An 18,118-nucleotide genomic window follows, 5' to 3' on the forward strand; every position below is an offset into this window, starting at 1 on the left:
TCTTGATCTAATCACCCACATAACCAGGTACCAGACCAAAAAGGACAACTCCTGAACCCCAGAATCAGTTACAACCACATAGTTCTAAAAATTCTTGCCCATTTCCCCTGATCCTTTCCTTCACTGATGATGGGGTCTTCTCCATGGTTCTCAGTGGTGTGGCAGGACCCCTTCTATGCTATCTGTGAGAACCCTAAATCATCTTTGCAAAAGCAATTGTCTCCTTATCTGTTGCCATCACATAACTTAGTGATTATAAAATCCATATATCGTAAAAAGCTTGCTAAGTTTACATCAACAAAATAGCCACCTCTCCTAGAGTAGCCCATTTGCTCTGTGATAAGGAGACCTTAACTAATTGCATGGAGAGAAAAGATTGTGGCCTCTGATTGTTCTTGAACCTTAACTGCCACAGATCTGGAAACTATTTTTGACTGGTTCCCCCTCAACACAGGGCTACTATTAAGTGTCATGATTTCCCTTAGTCTTCTCACTCTTGCTTTTCTAAAGGCCTTCTGCTATTCTGTGAATCCATCTCCTGGCCCAGGTACCTGTGGGTCTATAGTCCTCTTGTGATTTTCACAGACCATACCCACTGTCTCCTGACTTCCTTTCTGGACTGAGATCTAACTATCTTGTGGCTGTCAGAACCCCATGCATGTGACAGAGCAACCTAATCTTCAGGCAGCCCACAGACAGTTTAGGACAGATTAGAATTATTTGTGCTATGTCTCTAGTTCACAGAAAGATACTGGTGATTGGGACACCATTTCCCCCAAATCACAACAAAGAAGAGTGTGACCAAAGCAAATAAAATCACACGTGAAATCCTCTACTTCTTTATGATTAGGTGTTTCTTTGGTTGCTATAGATCTTGGACCAGGTCCCAAAGCTCCCACAAAGCTATGTTACGCCGTATTTTTAGCTATTTATTTAATACTTCCAGGGGAAATGAGGGAAAAATGAAGCCAATTCTGATACCTTGTTGATGCCTGAACCTTACTTTGTTTGTATGGGAACTGGTCTATCTCTGCAAATGCTATGAATGTCTATTTTAATGGAGGAGAAGCTCCAATGTTGTAAATCATTTGCACTCACTCATCTCAAAAAGATGTAGCAACAGCACCATTCTAAGTCTCTATGACACATCCCACAGGAGAGAGTACCAGAAGGGGTTAATAGCTACCATCAATTACACCAAGACTACAGGGATAAGGATGGGCAGAAGTGGACAAGGAGTACTTCACTGGGAAAATGCTGAGGGCCACAGAAAGTGTCTAGACATTCCTGGGAGCCTGATGGAAGTAAAAGAACAGGATTGAAAGAGAGGAAATGGGGATACAGTCGTTGATTAGCACACATGGCTATAGGGAGCAGATGGAAGCCTGGTGTTCAAATCAATTTACTGGTTAAAACAAAAAGGAAACTATCATTCAGTTCCTCATAAAATCCTCAAACTACTGTCTGATAGCGCATGTCAAGTTTATGTCACTTGATTATTTTTATATGATTTATTTATGCTTACTTTTCTTTTGCCTTTTCATTTGTATTCCTTCCTTGCTTTCTATTTTCCTTCCTTCCTTCGTTCTTTTCTTTCTTTATTTCCTTATATTTTTTTGGCAGGGTCTCTCTCTCTCTCTCTCTATCCCAGATTGGCAATAAACTCAAGATCTTCTTTACCTCAGCCTTAATACTTGTGCTTATTTTTCAATGGAATATATTAGAACCTCATACGACTTGAGAGAGGAGATACAACAGGAACAGATTCTAATTTTTAAAGCAGGCCTAATGTTGGATATAATTTTTTAGACTTACATTGTCCTTATACTTTTATTAAAAATGAGATTAAATAATGTTTTATTTCTTGCCCTCTATAAAATTCTGGCCATCCTGCAAACAAACACTGTTTCCAGATAAAACCCTTCATTTATATTCTTTGTTTGCCTCTTTCCAGGTTTTTATTCACAGTTTTCTTTATTTATTCTGAATGTTCAGAATATGCCATATCTCATCAGCCTGTCCAGTACTCCCATTATTTATTTTATTCTTTTTTTTTTTGCCAGTCATGGGGCTTGAACTCTGGGCTTTGGCACTGTCCTTCAGCTCTTCAGCTCAAGGCTAATGCCCTACCACTTGAGCCACAGTGCCACTTCTGGCTTTTTTTCTGCTTATGTGGTGCTGAGGAATCAAACCCAGGGCCTCATGCATGCAAGACAAGCAATCTACCACTGAGCAACCTTCCCAGCCCCCATTATTTATTTTCCCCACACACACACACAAACACACACACTTTCTTCACTGTCAAACATCCACAAAGCAGAAGGCTTCATTGTTTAAATTCTTAAGTCTTTCGTCTTTTCTGCTTTATTCCTTCTATTCTGATTTATGTGTCTACAACTCTACTGGAGGTTGCCAACAAAATCCTTGAATGACTCAAGTGTTTTGCCATGTTTCCTGCCCTTCTACATGAAAGTCTGTTCTCGCCGGGTGTTTGTGCCAAGATTTCCTCCCACAGAGGATTGCAGCATCTCTGCTCAGAATCCTCTCGCAAAATTTCATGTGTATATATGAATCAAACCCACTTTGCTGCTACCTTGAAGTTTCCTTCCCTCCTCACATCTCTTACAATGCCGTCAGCCCTGAACAGTCAGTCCTTCGATATATAAAGCTCAGATGGATGAGTTCAAATTTGAAGTCCTTTCTTTTCCCTATCCTCTCTACATCAACTCTTCTCTCATTTGTTTCTATTTTTATCATGTGTTTTCTCCAGATTTACCCTAGCCTTGCCTATGTTACCTCTAAATTATGAGATGTTTTTCCAATAGGCCCTAGATTGAAAATAGCTTCCCTTTTTTATTGTGAAAATAGCATACGGAGGGCTTACAATTACATGGGCAAGGTAATGAGTACATTTCTTATCAAGCATTGTTGCCTCCTCCTTTGTTTCCCCTTCCCATCCCTTCCCATCTCCCACTCTCGCTCACCCCACCTCCCTTAATTCCTGGCTTCCAGATCATTCATTCTAACCCACAATGCTGATTCTGCCATTATCCCCAAATATTGAGAAAGACTAGCTACTGACCCACTACCAAAGTCTATAGTCCTTACATCACCAATCAATGTGAAGCATAACTTGACTTCAGTATTTCCAGAGAGATTGACAATGATCCCTCTATATGTGACTCTATGAGTGCATTCTATCATTTTACTCATAGTGCTAAGCCTCTGAATAGCTTTCAGACTTCAACCATCAGCTTATTGTTCAAGGTCCACTGTTAATGGCTCCTTACCCATGAAGCATGTCCATGAGACATAATCTCTCAGTTTCATGGAACAGTGAAGATTTGTTATCAGCAAAAGTTAGACACTAGTCATGGCTCACTCCAGAGCCAAATTTACTCACAGCTAGAACTGTTAGTTAATATTTTTTATATCAGCTTTCTATTCAGTAAAGAAGGCAAACATTGCTTAGCTTACACAAATTGAGATAAAAATTCAAAATTAGGGTACTTTACTTAATGAATACTAATGAATACATTGTGTATTTCATAAACTAGGGTATTTTATCTAATGAATACTAATGAATATATTGTATATTTCATAAACTTATTTTGTCTCTAGTACATATGACTTAAAACTTGTTTGGTAATTTTCTTAGCCATACATATTTTAATGGTTTATGCTACTCATTATTAGTAAAATTACTAGAGTAACACAGAATAAATTTATTTTATTAAAAACATGATAGTAAGCTCAGTGTTGGTGGCTCACATCTATAATTCTAGCTACTCAGGAGGCTGATGTCTAAGGATTGTGGTTTGAAGCCAACTCAGGCAGTAAACTCCATGAAACTATTATCTCTAATAAAACTACCAAAAAAGCCAGAAATACAGACAGGCTTAAGCAAAAGAAGTTCAGGGACAGTGCTCAATCCCTGAGTTCAAACTCCAGCAACAGCACCGCACCAAAAACAAACTTGATAACCGACTAAGGGTATAGATTAGCTATATAATGACTATTATATACAGAATCTTTGAGTTTAATAGCCAACATCACACACACACACACACACACACACACACACATGCACACGCACACGCACGCGCACACACACCACACACACACACACACACACACACACACATACTAGGGAAATGAAAACAAATGGGAAAAACTGAGTAAGTTTGAAGGAAGGTGAAAGCATATTACAATAATTATTTAGCATTAATTTACATGTCAATTAATGTTTCAATAAATATAGTTTGCTAATAAATTATGATGGATATATTTTGTGATGCTTTACACTACCTAGGTTTTTTCCTTCTTATTTTAAAAGAACTGAATTGAATTGATAAATTATAACTTACTCGCTCAACTAAAGCAAATGAACACTCCTTTAAACCAGTAATTAACTCTCCATTCCAGAAAAGGACCAATGTCTTTTACCAAACTAAGAAAGCATAAGTCAGAAGTGGTGCTGTAGCTCAAGTGGTAGAGTGCTAGCCTTGAGCTGAAGAGCTGAGGGACAGCGCTAAGGCCCAGAGTTCAAGGCCCACGACCGACAAAAAAAAAAAAAAGAAAGCATAAGTCATCAATAGTGATCAAGTGACAAGTTGAAGACCCAGCATAAATCAAATTACAGTATTCACCTTCTCAATAGTGACAGTACTAAAGTGGTCTCTATTCTCTACTGCAAAATAATATCAAAACTATCCTTTAAAAAAATTTATGAGCCAGGTGTCTATGGCTCACACCTGTAATTCTAGCTACTCAAGAGGCTGAGATCTAAGGATCACAGTTCAAAGCCAGCCCAGACAGAAAAGTACCTGTGAGACTCTTATCTCCAATTAACCACTGGAAGTAGCACTGTGACTCAAATAGTAGAGCACTAGCCTTGAACATCAAGATGCTCAAGAACAGCACCCAGGCTCTGAGTTCAAGCCCCTCAATGGACAAAAATAAAGTCAATTTATGGGCTAGAGGCATGGGTCTTACGGTAAAGATTGCTTGCTCAGCAAGCATGAGGCCCTAAGTTCAATTCCTAATACTACCAATAGCTAATTTATTCTTGCTTTTGTAAGAGAGTAAAGCCATAAAATAATTTTAGGAAAGAATTCTCAAGTCATCTTTTTTTGGCTCTTTTCTTTTTCTTGCTAGTTCTGGGACTTGAACTCAGGCTCTTGGCTCTGTCCTTTCCCTCTTTTGCTCAAGGCTTGTACTCTACTACTTGAGCCATAAACTGTACTTCCAGCTTTGTTTGTGGAGGGAGATGAATAATTGAAAGAGATTCACAGATTTTTTCCTCTCAGGATGGCTTCAAATCAAGATCCTCAGATGTCAGCCTCCTGAGTACTGAGGATTACAAGTATGACCCACCAGTGCCAGGCTTTGACTTACCTTTTTTGTTCTCTCCATTAAGTATTTTTTATAATCTTTAAATAGTTGTAAAAAGGAATTTCCATTCACCAAAGCAGTTTATAACTCCAATGCATCTTGATAAATGTCTCCCTGCTCAACATTCTCCCCCTCCCAACATACCCCTTCCTTTGCTTATCTTAATTTAGGTTATATAGTGACTATTTTGCCTTTTAACAAAGCAGTTTATGTGCACAGTGTGTCTTGATCTATGTCACAACTTCAACATCTTCATCCTCCTTCTGCCCACCCCTGCCCTTCTGTTTTTCAGTTCTGTGGTCTATACAATGAATTCTTGCCTGCCCTCTCCACATTTCCATCTTCTTTCTTCTATTTTTCTCCCCCTTGGCCCAACTCCTACCCGCTTGCAAGTGCTTGTTTCCTGGTACTTATTTTGTTGGGCTTTGATTTCATCTTTTTAAAAATCATTATACTATGTATGCTCTCCATAGAGTATAATACACTTCAGCTAATTCATTTGCTACCCCTTGCTTACCACCCAGTGTGGTAAGATTTATAGGCACATTCTAGCTACCATAAATGAAAAAGAAACAGGCAACCTATGTTTCTCTGGGTTTGTATTACTTCGCTTAATATAATTCTTTTCCAGATCTTTCCATTGCCTTATGGATAGAATAATATTATTTCTGATGGATGTGTAGAAGTACGTTGTGTATATGTACCACATGTCTTTGTTCCATTCATCCATTCAGGGGTATCTGGGCTAATTCCCAATCTTGGCTGTGATAAATAATGCTGCAATGAGCATGGCTGTGCTGGTAGATTTTGTGTGGCCTTGTTTGTGCTCTATTAGATAAATTTTGCTGGATCACAGGGTGGCTTTGTTTAGTTTTTTTGAGGAACCTCCATAGTGCTTTCCAGAGTGGTTGAACAAACTTACATTCCCATTAACAGAGTAATAGAGCTCTCTTTTATAAATGAGGCCAAGGTTTCAAGGAAGCTAGATATTTAATGACACACATGTAAAGACAGAGCCTTTGACTTTGTAAATCTTTATACATGTTTGGCTGCTAATAGAAATATTCCCATTGCGCTTTTCTTTCCTATAAAAACCTTTCTGTTTCTTTTACTTTAAAATATATTGTTCTTTTCAGTATTTTCACAATAAAAAAATCTTCACTAAAAAAATATTGTTCCTTGGAAGTAATCAGTTACAATGCATTAAAAAAAATCAAATATTACCGTATTGTCTCCAGTCCACAGCAGGAGGTAAATGTCGCCACAGAATAAGGTTGTTTACATGATTTAAGTAGGAAGGTAAGGAGTGGAAACCCTTCTGATTATACCACACCTACAAAAGAAAGACAATTTAATGGATCTCATAAAAGTAGTGCCTAAGTCTATTCTAGGGCTTGAATGCATGTGTCAATTAACTTCAACTACACCGGGCTGTGGGACCCACAACAAAGTTTCTTCATGCTGGCCAGTGAGCAGTCAACTCCAGTCTGCTGATTTTATATTTGTCTCAAGCATATAATTTACAGCTAAAAATAGATGAATTTTCCCCCCAGAACAAATGTGAATGTTGTTTTATAATTATAGTCTTAGGGGAAAAGAGAACCAAAGCCCATTTATTTTTTTTCTTTCTCTGTTGGTAAGCTAATGAAATTTGACCTGCAAATTAAAATTGTGGAAGATGATCAGAAAAAATGATTACTTTCAAATTAATGACTGAATGTGGAACATTATTTCTCAAAATAAATTGAGTTGAACATTTGCTGAACATAGAGAAAAAAGTTGTGTGCCTATTGGATTAAAAAAAAAAGCGGAGAAAAACCAAAAAAATGTAATTGACTTCAGATAAAAAGTATCATAGAATACCCATCAAACCATCACTATCTATATTTCAAAATCCGTGTTTTAATGAAAAAAACATTCACAATCTAGAAAGCTGGTAAGAAATATAATATAATAAGCTGGTAAGAAATATAATAAGTCAACTGGTGCTTTTGAGTCTTCTATCATTTGACTGGGGAGCTCATTTCTTTAGACAATGCTGACTTTTGCAACCTGAAGAATTATAGTTTTCCCACAAAAAGTTTACCCCCAGAGAAACCTGTTGGAATTTTTATGGACATTTATGCAAAATGACAGCCAGACTTAAGAGTAAACTGAGTTCCAACCCATTATACATTAAGCAGTTGTTTTGAAACCAACATGTGTGTGTGTGTCTGGTACCTGTAGCGTTCATGAAAACAGCTAAGTAATCAAGTGGAGCTACAAAGCTATACAACAGAGTATTCCCCAGTTCTTTTTCAGCCCACTTCATGAAATGCTTTAGAAAACAGAACGCATGCCCATTTCTTTCAACATCCTAGACAACCTTTTTGAAATACTCATTTACATTCATAGAATAAACCTTGCTATCAATTCTTAAGCTCCAAGAAGAAATGCAGTTTGAGACATACTAATCACGGAATACCGAATGTTCTATGTCTAAGGCTATACCTAAACAGAGTCACATAGTGGGGCCCAATCCTTCCCTGACAAACTATGTAATGTACCTTAAGCCCACAATTCTGAAAAGCAGATCAAAGCATGAGTTCTTTGATGGAAAAATCAGCACTAAATTGGAGCAGATAAAATCACATTTTGGAAGGATATCCTCCTTTTTCACTCAGCTTAGAACTTTCTGTGCAGCTCTGTATTCACACACACACACACACACACACACACACACACACACACACATCTGCATAACTCTCAAATCACCTTTTGTTGCAACCTCATATATCCAGAAGTGAGGGAAACTTAGAATTCTGTTAAAGTCAAGGAAGACTACTATAGGAAAAATCCTGGGGCTGGGAAGGTGGCTCAGTGGTAGAGCGCTTGCCTTGCACGCATGAGGCCCTGGGTTTGATTCCTCAGCTCCACATAAGCAGAAAAAGCCGAAGTGGCGCTGTGGCTCAAGTGGTAGAGTGCTAGCCTTGAGCTGAAGAGGACAGTGCCCAGGCCCAGAGTTCAAGCCCCACGACTGACAAAAAGAAAAAAAAAAAGCCCAGTCATTGAATGTGGATACTGGAAGCTCCCATTAATCCTTGTCTGTAACCTTCCTTCCTATTATGTCTTGATTAGCTTAACTCAAAAGAAAAAATAGATGGGATAATAGTCTTCCCCCTGGATTAGGAGCTTTCACATTTTGATTTGGTTTATTGACTTATTTTAAAATCAGGTGATTTTTTTTCATCTTAAAAAGGCCATGAAGCAATGGTATAGAAATCAAGGAAAGGTTCTTTGAAAGAGTGGACCCTGGAAGTCAGAAGACCCTGCAAAGACTCCCTGGCTCCCGTCCCTAAACTCTGAGGCTTCTTGATCACTTAATGACCCCCATTTTTCACAATTCCTAAACCTATGCCCTTTGCCAAGTGACTTGCTTAGCCAGCCATTTTAACTATGAACCCAACAGCATGTCTTGCATTGGCCTATAGACTGTTATACTAAGATGGGAAAGATTATATCTATTCCTGACATCATTCCTGGACTCCAACACAGCCAAAGGGGAATAGCTTAGCTGACCTGATGACACAGGGGGAAAGCCAAGACCTTCTACACATTCACACATTACAGCCAATTCTTATAATCGTATGCGCCCTTGGTATTCATCTTAAACATGAGTTAGGCCTTTTAGTACCAGACAGAAGCAGGGCATCATCACCTAGGATAACTTCCAATTCTCCACCTCCTACTAGTTCTTCAACATGGTAGAAGACTATGTTGACCATATCCCAGTGGAACAAGTCAATCAGCTATAGCCTATTTGATAGATCCTGGGCACTCATCCCTATCCCCTGCAGACTGTGCAGACATACCTGGGTGGTCACCTCTCAGTTACACAGTGTCCTGAAACTTGTACCTGCTTTTGTAAGAAGTGATTTATAACCACTTTGATAAAAATTAGTGACTATTTGCTTGGATCTTCAAATTAATAAAAAGCAAGAGAAAAGCTCTCAGTGTCTGCTTTGTTCAACACCATTTTCTTCTTTGCAATTACTGCAGAATACAGGAGGAATATGATTGATAAATTCCATCTACTGAAACCACCCCTTAGGAACAATAGAGTCCTCTAGAAAGCAGTATGGAAATTCCGCAAAAAATTAAATATAAAAATATTCTATGATCCAGCAGTTCCACTCCTGGGCTTCTACCCAAACGATTACAAACCAGGCTACAGTAAAGCCATCAGAAAAACCATTTTTATTCCAGCACTACTCAGCATAGCTAAGTATGGAATCAGCCCAGATACCCCCTCAATGGATATAGGGATCCAGAAAATGCAGTATACATACACAATGGAATTTTACTCATCCATTAGAATGTATCATATGTAAAGAAGTAGAAAGACCCTGGAAGAAATGATGTTAAGTGAAGTAAGTCTGGCCCAGAGAGACAAAAGATCTATGTTTTCTTCTATTTGTGGAAGCTAGATTTAGCTTACAAACTTATAAGTAAATACATTGGCTGGTATGCAAGTGTATAAATACATATTTACTGAAATAAGCTACATTCAAGGGAGATTCCAAATAGTATATTCCTTAGAAACTCAAAATCAAAGTTTAGCAAAGCAAAACACCAGGAAGTTAATGTTCAAAAGGGGTATGGTGTTGTCAAGGGGATATGAATAGATGAATGAAGAGGAGAAGTGGGGGGAAATGCAGTCAAGAATCCAATGTCTATCCTACAAAATTAAGAGTGAGGGAAGGGGTGGGATGGGTGAAAACGTTGAAAGAGGTGATCTTGATCAAGATATACTGTATTCATAAACTCCTTTGTTAAATGGCAGCTCCTTTATACAACTACCTAAAGATAATAATAAAAATGAAATAAAATTTAAAAATTAACTAATTAATTAATTAATTAAAACAATTGTGTCTCCTCCAGCAAACCAATGATGATAATGTTTAAAAAAAAACTTCTCTGGAATACCCCCAAAAGAGGACCAAAATAATGAACAAGCAATAATTACACATAATTTCCTTTCTTTGACCCATTTCTGTGTCTAGTTATACCTATATCTCATGTCTGTACCCTAATGATCAGAGGAAAGGCTAACAACCTTTTCACACATCTGCCCGTGCTATATGACAAATTTCTATCTCTGTCTTTCACCATTGGTTGTTCCTTTCTTGGGGTAGGAGGAATGACAGGTCTGACATATTAAAACCCTGGAGTTTAGACCTGGGATATAATACCTCTGATTTCATTTGCTTTAAACCCACCAATTAAAACTCCCCACAGGAACCCTATTTTGATAATAAGCAACCAATAAAGATCTGTAAGTAAGAAAATTTTTATTTGCATTCTGGGTCTTCCCTGATCATTGAAAGTATACGCTCCAGTGCTAAGATCCTAAATTAAAACACTCACCATTATTCTAACTAAAGCCAAAATCCAGTCAAATTAGCACAGTAGACCCATATTATCTGTGGGAATATTTCCAAGGAAATTACCATTGAGAAAAACTATGAATGCTCAGGATGCATAAAGTTCATTATTATCCTGCTTGATTCATTTCTCCTATAAAGCCATACAAGTTTGGCTAAAGACATGCTACCTTTCAACAAATCTAACATTGTCCACTTATCACTTAAGCTTATTGACTTTTACTTTGCTTTGGGGGCACCATATATTTGAGGGAAGCATATTTTCACAAAATTAAGGGCAGAAAAGCTAGCAGATCACACAATGGATTAAGAAAAATGACAATTACATGGGACTAACTGGCATACATCCTCCACTGAGCTGCATAAAGCATGCACAAGAATTTTACATGTTATGCTTTTAAGAATTTTTTTATCTTTATTTCTTTTTTACTTACTTATTGAATTTTGACTGCATTTAGTCAAAACCACATATAACTCCAGGAACAAGGCAGGCTTGCTGTTTCTGCTCATTCCTGACCATGATCAGCCCAGCCTGGCCCTACAGTAGTAGCAGAAGCTCTCAGACTCATTGAGATCTCTGAGACTGGTAGTTCTTGTTGAATAGATACATTGAAGTAGTAAGTAACTGACCCAATAACTTACACTTGGAGAAGCTATTAGGGTAGCAACACCTGAAAATAGATGGCATTTGTTTTAAGAACAGCCAGTAGGTAACACAAAAATACTTAAGAGAAGTTTGGAAATAGATGTGAAATCCTGCAGGTATGTTGGGAAAAGAAACATGAAAACTGCTAAAGATAATGATGGAATGCTGGTCCATCTTTCACACAGTCAAAGACTTGATCGAAGTGTCATCTGAACTACCCTTGAAAACAGAAATTAGAAATTATGCCCAGTAAACCTGGGTTACAGACATGTTGAAAGACAGAGCTTCAGAATAAACATGAAAGGTGAGGCTGTGAAAACTTTGTTAAGATCCCCAGAAAGAATGATGGAGAGAGACAAAAGGGTCTGGAATGTAATTGGCATTGCTCACTGTACTTGACCTTTTCCTAGTCCCAATAATTAATTTTAGAGAGTAGCTTGACTCAACAAAGGCCATTAAGTGGTTTGTGGGCCTTAACTACATGAATAGACAGACAGCCCAGAATCCTCTGCAGACAGGTTCATCAAGGAAATCCCATCAAATAAGCAGAATGTACAAAGAATGGGCTCCCACGCCCAGCTTTCAACAGGCCACAGAGAAGCTGCACAATGGTATGCAACCATGGAGGGTGATGGGAAGGAAGTTTTTGGCAACAACTGGCAATGACAATCTGTGAAACATTCTCAGGCCCAGCCAAGGAACATTCCCACAAGCAGGTATCATTGTGAAGCACAGCCCACAGCAGCATAGCCCAACACTCATGGACTAACTGCATATGTAGCATTGATGCTACTGACATATGTGGCTGACGATATAATCATTTTGGTAATACAGAATGGTGTCACTGAGCTAAGTGCATCTGACCATATAAAATAATATTTATCTAAATGAACTCCAGGAAATAGAAACAAAGAGTTTTTTTTTCCTTTGTTGCTGTTTTTGTTTTCATTTCCTTTTGTCTTGTTTGTTTATATGTCTTAGGAAGGTAAGGGGGCACAGATATAGTGGGACAAAGGTAAACAAGTGCAACAGTGGTACTCATTAGACTTTATGTTAAAAATGAGCTATACAACTTGTGAATGGGGACAGGAGGGAAAAACTAGAAGAGAATGAGGGAAGGGGTTACGTTGTTCAAAAAGAAATGTACTCTTTATCTGACTTATGTAACCATACTCCCTCTGTACATCACTGTTAAAATAACAATAAATAAATTTAAAAAAAGAAAATATGGCATATACACACAATGATATTTTACTTATCCATTAGAAAGAATAATATGGCATCATTTGCAAATCAATGAAAGAACCTTAAAAAATATGTGAAGTTAGTTAGGCCAGAGGGACAAGGCTAATGTGTTTTCTTTCATATGTAGAAACTAGAATTAGTTTATAAATATATAATTAAATACTTTAGGTGGTATTCAGTGTGCACAAATGTGTTAACTGACATATGGTAGATTCTGGGAGAACTCAACATAATTCCTTCGAAAAGGTAAATCAAAAGTCAGTAAGATAATTATCAGGAAATGGGTATTTGAGAGGGTTGGGAAAGGGTCAAGGGGGTAGACAAATGAAGAGAAAGGAGGAGGGACAATGTGGTAAAAAAAAAATTAATGCAAATCCTACAAAATTAAGAAAAGTTAGAAAACAGGTGGTTTGACCAGCGGGGTGCTGGTGGCTCATGCCTGTAATCCTAGCTACTCAGGAGGCTGAGATCTGAGGATCATGGTTCAAAGCCAGCCCGGGCAGGAAAGACCGTGAGAGCCCAATAAACCACCAGAAAACCGGAAGTGGCGCTGTAGCTCAAGTGGTAGAGCGCTCGCCTTGAGCTGAAGAGCTCAGGGACAGCGCCCAGGCCCAGAGTTCAAGCCCCCGACAGACAGAAAAAAAAAAAAAAAAAAAAGAAAACAGGTGGTTTGGGAGGGGTGAGTGAGAGTATTGAAAGGAATACCATTGACGAAGATGCAATGTATCCATAAAGAGCTTTGCTGATTGGCAAGTCCTTTGTAGAACTACTGAAAGATAATAAAACAGGTTTTAAAAGAGGAACTAAGTAGCAGTAATAAAAGACAGTCACTTAGGAGAGCCTCACAGAATAGAATAATAGAATATTACTTAATAGAATATTACAAAAGAAGAGAGGCAATATATCTGGCCTTCTTATTGGACATGTGTATGCTTTAAAGGGAATGTTGATTAAATAAATATAAGCTAAACATTCAAGGTATACGAATGAAACGACAGAAAAGTTCCTTGAGAGACATTTAATAATATAATGAGCATGCATTATGCATATTTGTATGCAAATATCTTATTTTTCCTAGACCATATCTACGAAAATCTTGCCTTCTGTTCTGAATGTAGCCTAAAGTTTGGAGGCAAGTCTGGTCATTACTGTTTGTGAAAGGTCAGTGCATTTATTTGATAGGACATCAGCCACCAATAGCCTTCAGTGGGAGGCATACATTACAGACAGATGACACACACCTCAATATGGTATCCTGTCAGACTCCTGGGCTTCCTGGAGAGAATGACTCCCCCAAAGGACCAGTTATACAACTCACTTTTGCATGTTGCAAAGAACATGTCAAGTAACATAAAAATTCCAGAAATCATCAATTAAACATGTCCATGAAAAGAAAAATGTAAACAAAGACAGAAAACAAGAAGAGTCAGGTCAACACATGAACCCCTGACCATTTCATCACTGAAGAGGAAGTCTATGTCACAGACATCTAAAAGCAAGGAGACAACTGTCTACAATACATAGTCAGGGCGGGGGCTTGGATACATTTTTTTTAATGTCCAAATGTAAGAAATTGAGTCCTACAAAAGAAGTGTGTTTTAAGAGACTACATCATATGTTTCAATGTATGCCAATAAATGCTTTACAAGTCATTTTTCTATCAACAAATGAATGGTTTTTTTTATATTGAGCTATGAAATCTTCTCCTTTAAAGAAAGGAAAAGAAATTTGAACAAACCTCAATTGAAAAAAGGATTTCTGAAAATCCACACTAAGATTTAGCATTTTCTTCAGGGATTATATTGCAAAGTCTGACTGCTAAAATTATCTTCAGGGATTACATTGCTAAGATGTCCTTCAGGGATTTTATGGTGAACTTATTGTAAGAAATCTTCTGTTCCATTAAGAAGACCTCCACATGCCCTAGTCCCTATCCTAATTAGCTTTTCCAGGTTTGTGGGAACCATGAATGTCCCCATTACAGAATAGAGAGGGCAACTTCCTGGGATCATGCCTTCTTTGTTTCATTAGTTCTGTGATTAAGTTATGAATAGATAGCACAGCCCACTCTACAGAGACAAGGAACTTGTAGTCATTTAATGCTGACCTCCTGACATAAACTCACACTCACTTTTCCACATTTGATTTACCTTCTTCTCACAACCTATTCATTCCTTTTCTCTCTTGGTCACGCATCAGACTAGCTTCTAATCTTAGGGTTGAAAACTTTAATTCTTTCATCTTTTCCCATCTTAAGGTTAAGCTGACATTTTCCCCATAACTGACAAAAAAATAGATGTATTCTCATTTGCTTTAAGCCTATTAAGTGTAGTCTCATTTTTAACTAATAGTAATAATCTATTCATTTTGCTTCTAGATATCTAAAGGAAAATAATACATTTTTCTCTTTCAAAAGAAGGTTTAAATACAATCATTTATTTTTTTTTGGGGGGGGGTCTGGTTGTGGGGCCTGAACTCTGGGCCTGGGCGCTGTCCCTCAGCTCTTCAGCTCAAGGCTAGCGCTCTACCACTTGAGCCACAGTGCCACTTCCAGCTTTTTTCTTTTTGCTTATGTGGTGCTGAGGAATCGAACCCAGGGCCTTAGGCATGCAAGGCAAGTGCTCTACCACTGAGCCACCTTCCCAGCCCCACAATAATTTATTATTAATTCTCAGGAGCATGTACTGGGAGTTGATCTGCCCACCACAAAATATATTTCAAAAATGTATTTAAATTTTTGTTTTCCCTAAATATTTTCTAGAAGAAGAGTGGGAGGGGGGATAAAGAATAGTATCACCTTTGCCAGAGTTCTTGGTTTTAATGTATTTGTACTTGAGTCTTGAACTTCATTAAGGACCCCCACTCCAAAAGACCAACCTCCAAGCCTAGAAACAGGAAATGAGGTGTTAGTGCTCCAATTAAAGTACACCAGGACTTCTACTCAGCTCATTTCATTCCCAACCACACTAGTCATACAGATGGTACCCCACCGAGCATCTGTGGTCTGTGTCTTGTCATATGTATGACAAAAGCAGACTGGCTCTTGAGGTCAGTGTGCTAGAAAGGCACTGCTTATGGAGAAGAACTGGTAATACTAAGGACTGAACTTCTCCTAACTTACTATCATGATAAGAAATGCATAGAGTTTAAGAACATGGTTGAGACCATCAGTACTCTATTTAAATTCATGGTTATGTCCTCTACAAAACCATCAATCAGGAATCACTTGTCCATCATCATCTTGCAGGCCCCGCCCTCCCCCAGATGTGTCCACCCTCCTCTGCACCTTTCCTCTCCACTCACATCTTGCTTGGTTCAGGAAGGTATCAGAGAACTACAGTTGAGTGAGATGCTCCATTTCCTTTGAATTCTCCCAGTATACTATGTTCCCATCCATTGCATTAGTTACCACACTGGGTTTTAATCAACCTGTAGTTTATCTTTTATGCAGCTCTGTAAGATTTTCCTGGGTGGGATGATAACTTTTATCTCCATCTCTCCATAAGCTATATAGTATCTGGCACTAACCAAGCTTCAAAACATAGTTGATATTAGAAGCAATAGCAAATAATAATCTCTGTTTCCCATCTCTGGTATAAAGGAAGCTAACAAGCAGTTTCGTGTCATAACTCATGGCAAAAATGAAGGAAAGGGAATGGGGACATTTTTCCATCCAGCTCAACTGAATTCACTAATTCCTCTGACAGATGTGAATTGAATGTCCATGGTACCAAATAGAATTCTAAGTTCTGAGACTTCAAGTTCCTACCTTTGGGACACTAACCATTGAACTAACCATCAGGGTTAGGAAAGATATCAGATAGGACATTCTAGGAAATGGAGCAGCAGGCAGGCTCAGGCATAGCAACACTGAGACAAAAGCTGTCCATGGGGCTGAGAGCATGCTGACTTGGCATCATGGAAGAAGAGGCAGGTTCAGGGTGGTGAGGCGTTCCAGGCCATATAAACAACCTGTATATCTGAAACAGTGTAGTGTACTAGAGGAGGTGGGAAATCTGATGGGGTGGTGAATATTAGTGAGGCTCAAATGAGAACCAATCATTCCTGGCCACCTCATCTAGAATCACTTCTTGGCCTTAAAAAAAATAACACAAACAAAACTTTCCTAACATCATCTATAAGGAATTTTTCAAACCAGTTGCACCTGGTTCCTATACTTCAGAGTGCGTTGGAATTGTAAAAGCACTTGTATTTCTTTATGCTATTACCTCACCTGCTCATATTCCCTAAAGCAGTAAGCCCATTGCTGCTCCCTTGCCTCTACCATGGACAGAATCACAATTGATACAATTTCCTCCAACGTTTCAAAGACCAAAAGTCAGAAGCAAGGAATATGATTAGAACTTAGTGTAGGACTTTGGACTGTTTATGAACACTAAGGTGAGTGTTTAACTTTTAAGTTCTTGTGAACATTAGATTTCAAAACAAAATATGCTCATAACTTCCACATCTAGGGATTCAACCAATTATTGATGGAAAAATATGCAAAAAAATTACACGTTTTGAATACGTACAGACAAATGTGTCATGTCATTATTCCCTAAACAATATGTATAGCAACTATTCACATTGTCTTAGTTATTAGGAGTCACCTAAGGATACAGGAGAGTGCATGGATTCTATGCAAATGCTGTGTCAGTTTACAAATGAGACTTGAGCATCTGTAGATTTGGGTGATCTCCAGAGTACTGAAGCCATTGCAAAGGATACCAAGGGACAACTGTCATTCAAAGACAATAGGAAAGAACCAGAGAGAATTGTGCACATACCTGGGTTTCTCCGATGGCTGCAGCAAGTACTCCTCTACATCGAAGCCTGAGAGATTGAGCAGTGTGTGGCCCAGGCAGTTGGTCAGGTAAGGAGCACTTCGATTTGGACACTTCTGCAAGTGTTTTCAAAGAGATAAAATTGAAACTTTTTTATAACTCATAAACTAGGTTACCAACAATGCCTTAAACTAAATGTGATTTCTTCCCTCGCTTTCAATTTTTAATAAATTATCTCCCACTTCTTATGCATTCTGATTTCTAAAATCTTTTTTAAAAGTCTCCTACGTTGGAGAATTATGCCAGAATTCTACTGAGACCAGGGCTGTCAATTATATCTGAGAACTTCAAATCCTTTTCTGTCTGCAAGTTGGCACAGATTTGTAAGAACTCAAAAGGAAAATGTTTTCACTGTAATGATTGTGTGTTTGATGAAGCTGAAAGAGAGTCAGAGGGAACTAGTGGAGAGAAGATAAGCAGGAAAATTCAAAGGGGTGCATTTCTTTCATAAGTATCTGAAGTAGAACTCAAACATATCCTGCACAGGCACACTAGAGTGCTAGTACCCAGTCTGAATGAAGAAGCAACAACAAACAAAGGACAGAGATATTGGTCTCACAATG

The 18,118-nt window shown here is 38.2% G+C and overlaps 1 protein-coding gene across 1 annotated transcript in view; it reads right to left on the reverse strand.

Moving 5' to 3' along the window:
• Abca13 (ATP-binding cassette, sub-family A (ABC1), member 13) overlaps positions 1-18,118 on the reverse strand; it is a 394,418-nt gene that overhangs the window by 141,014 nt on the left and 235,286 nt on the right. The window contains exons 46-48 of the mRNA XM_013024383.1: positions 17,499-17,611; positions 15,506-15,593; positions 6,619-6,727 (exon numbers count right to left, since the gene is read on the reverse strand). Coding sequence (XP_012879837.1) covers positions 6,619-6,727; positions 15,506-15,593; positions 17,499-17,611 — 310 coding nt within the window. The remainder of the gene's footprint in view (positions 1-6,618; positions 6,728-15,505; positions 15,594-17,498; positions 17,612-18,118) is intronic.

This window comes from Dipodomys ordii, unplaced genomic scaffold (assembly GCF_000151885.1).
Source record: "Dipodomys ordii isolate 6190 unplaced genomic scaffold, Dord_2.0 Scaffold76, whole genome shotgun sequence".
Classification (NCBI taxonomy): Eukaryota; Metazoa; Chordata; class Mammalia; order Rodentia; family Heteromyidae; genus Dipodomys; species Dipodomys ordii.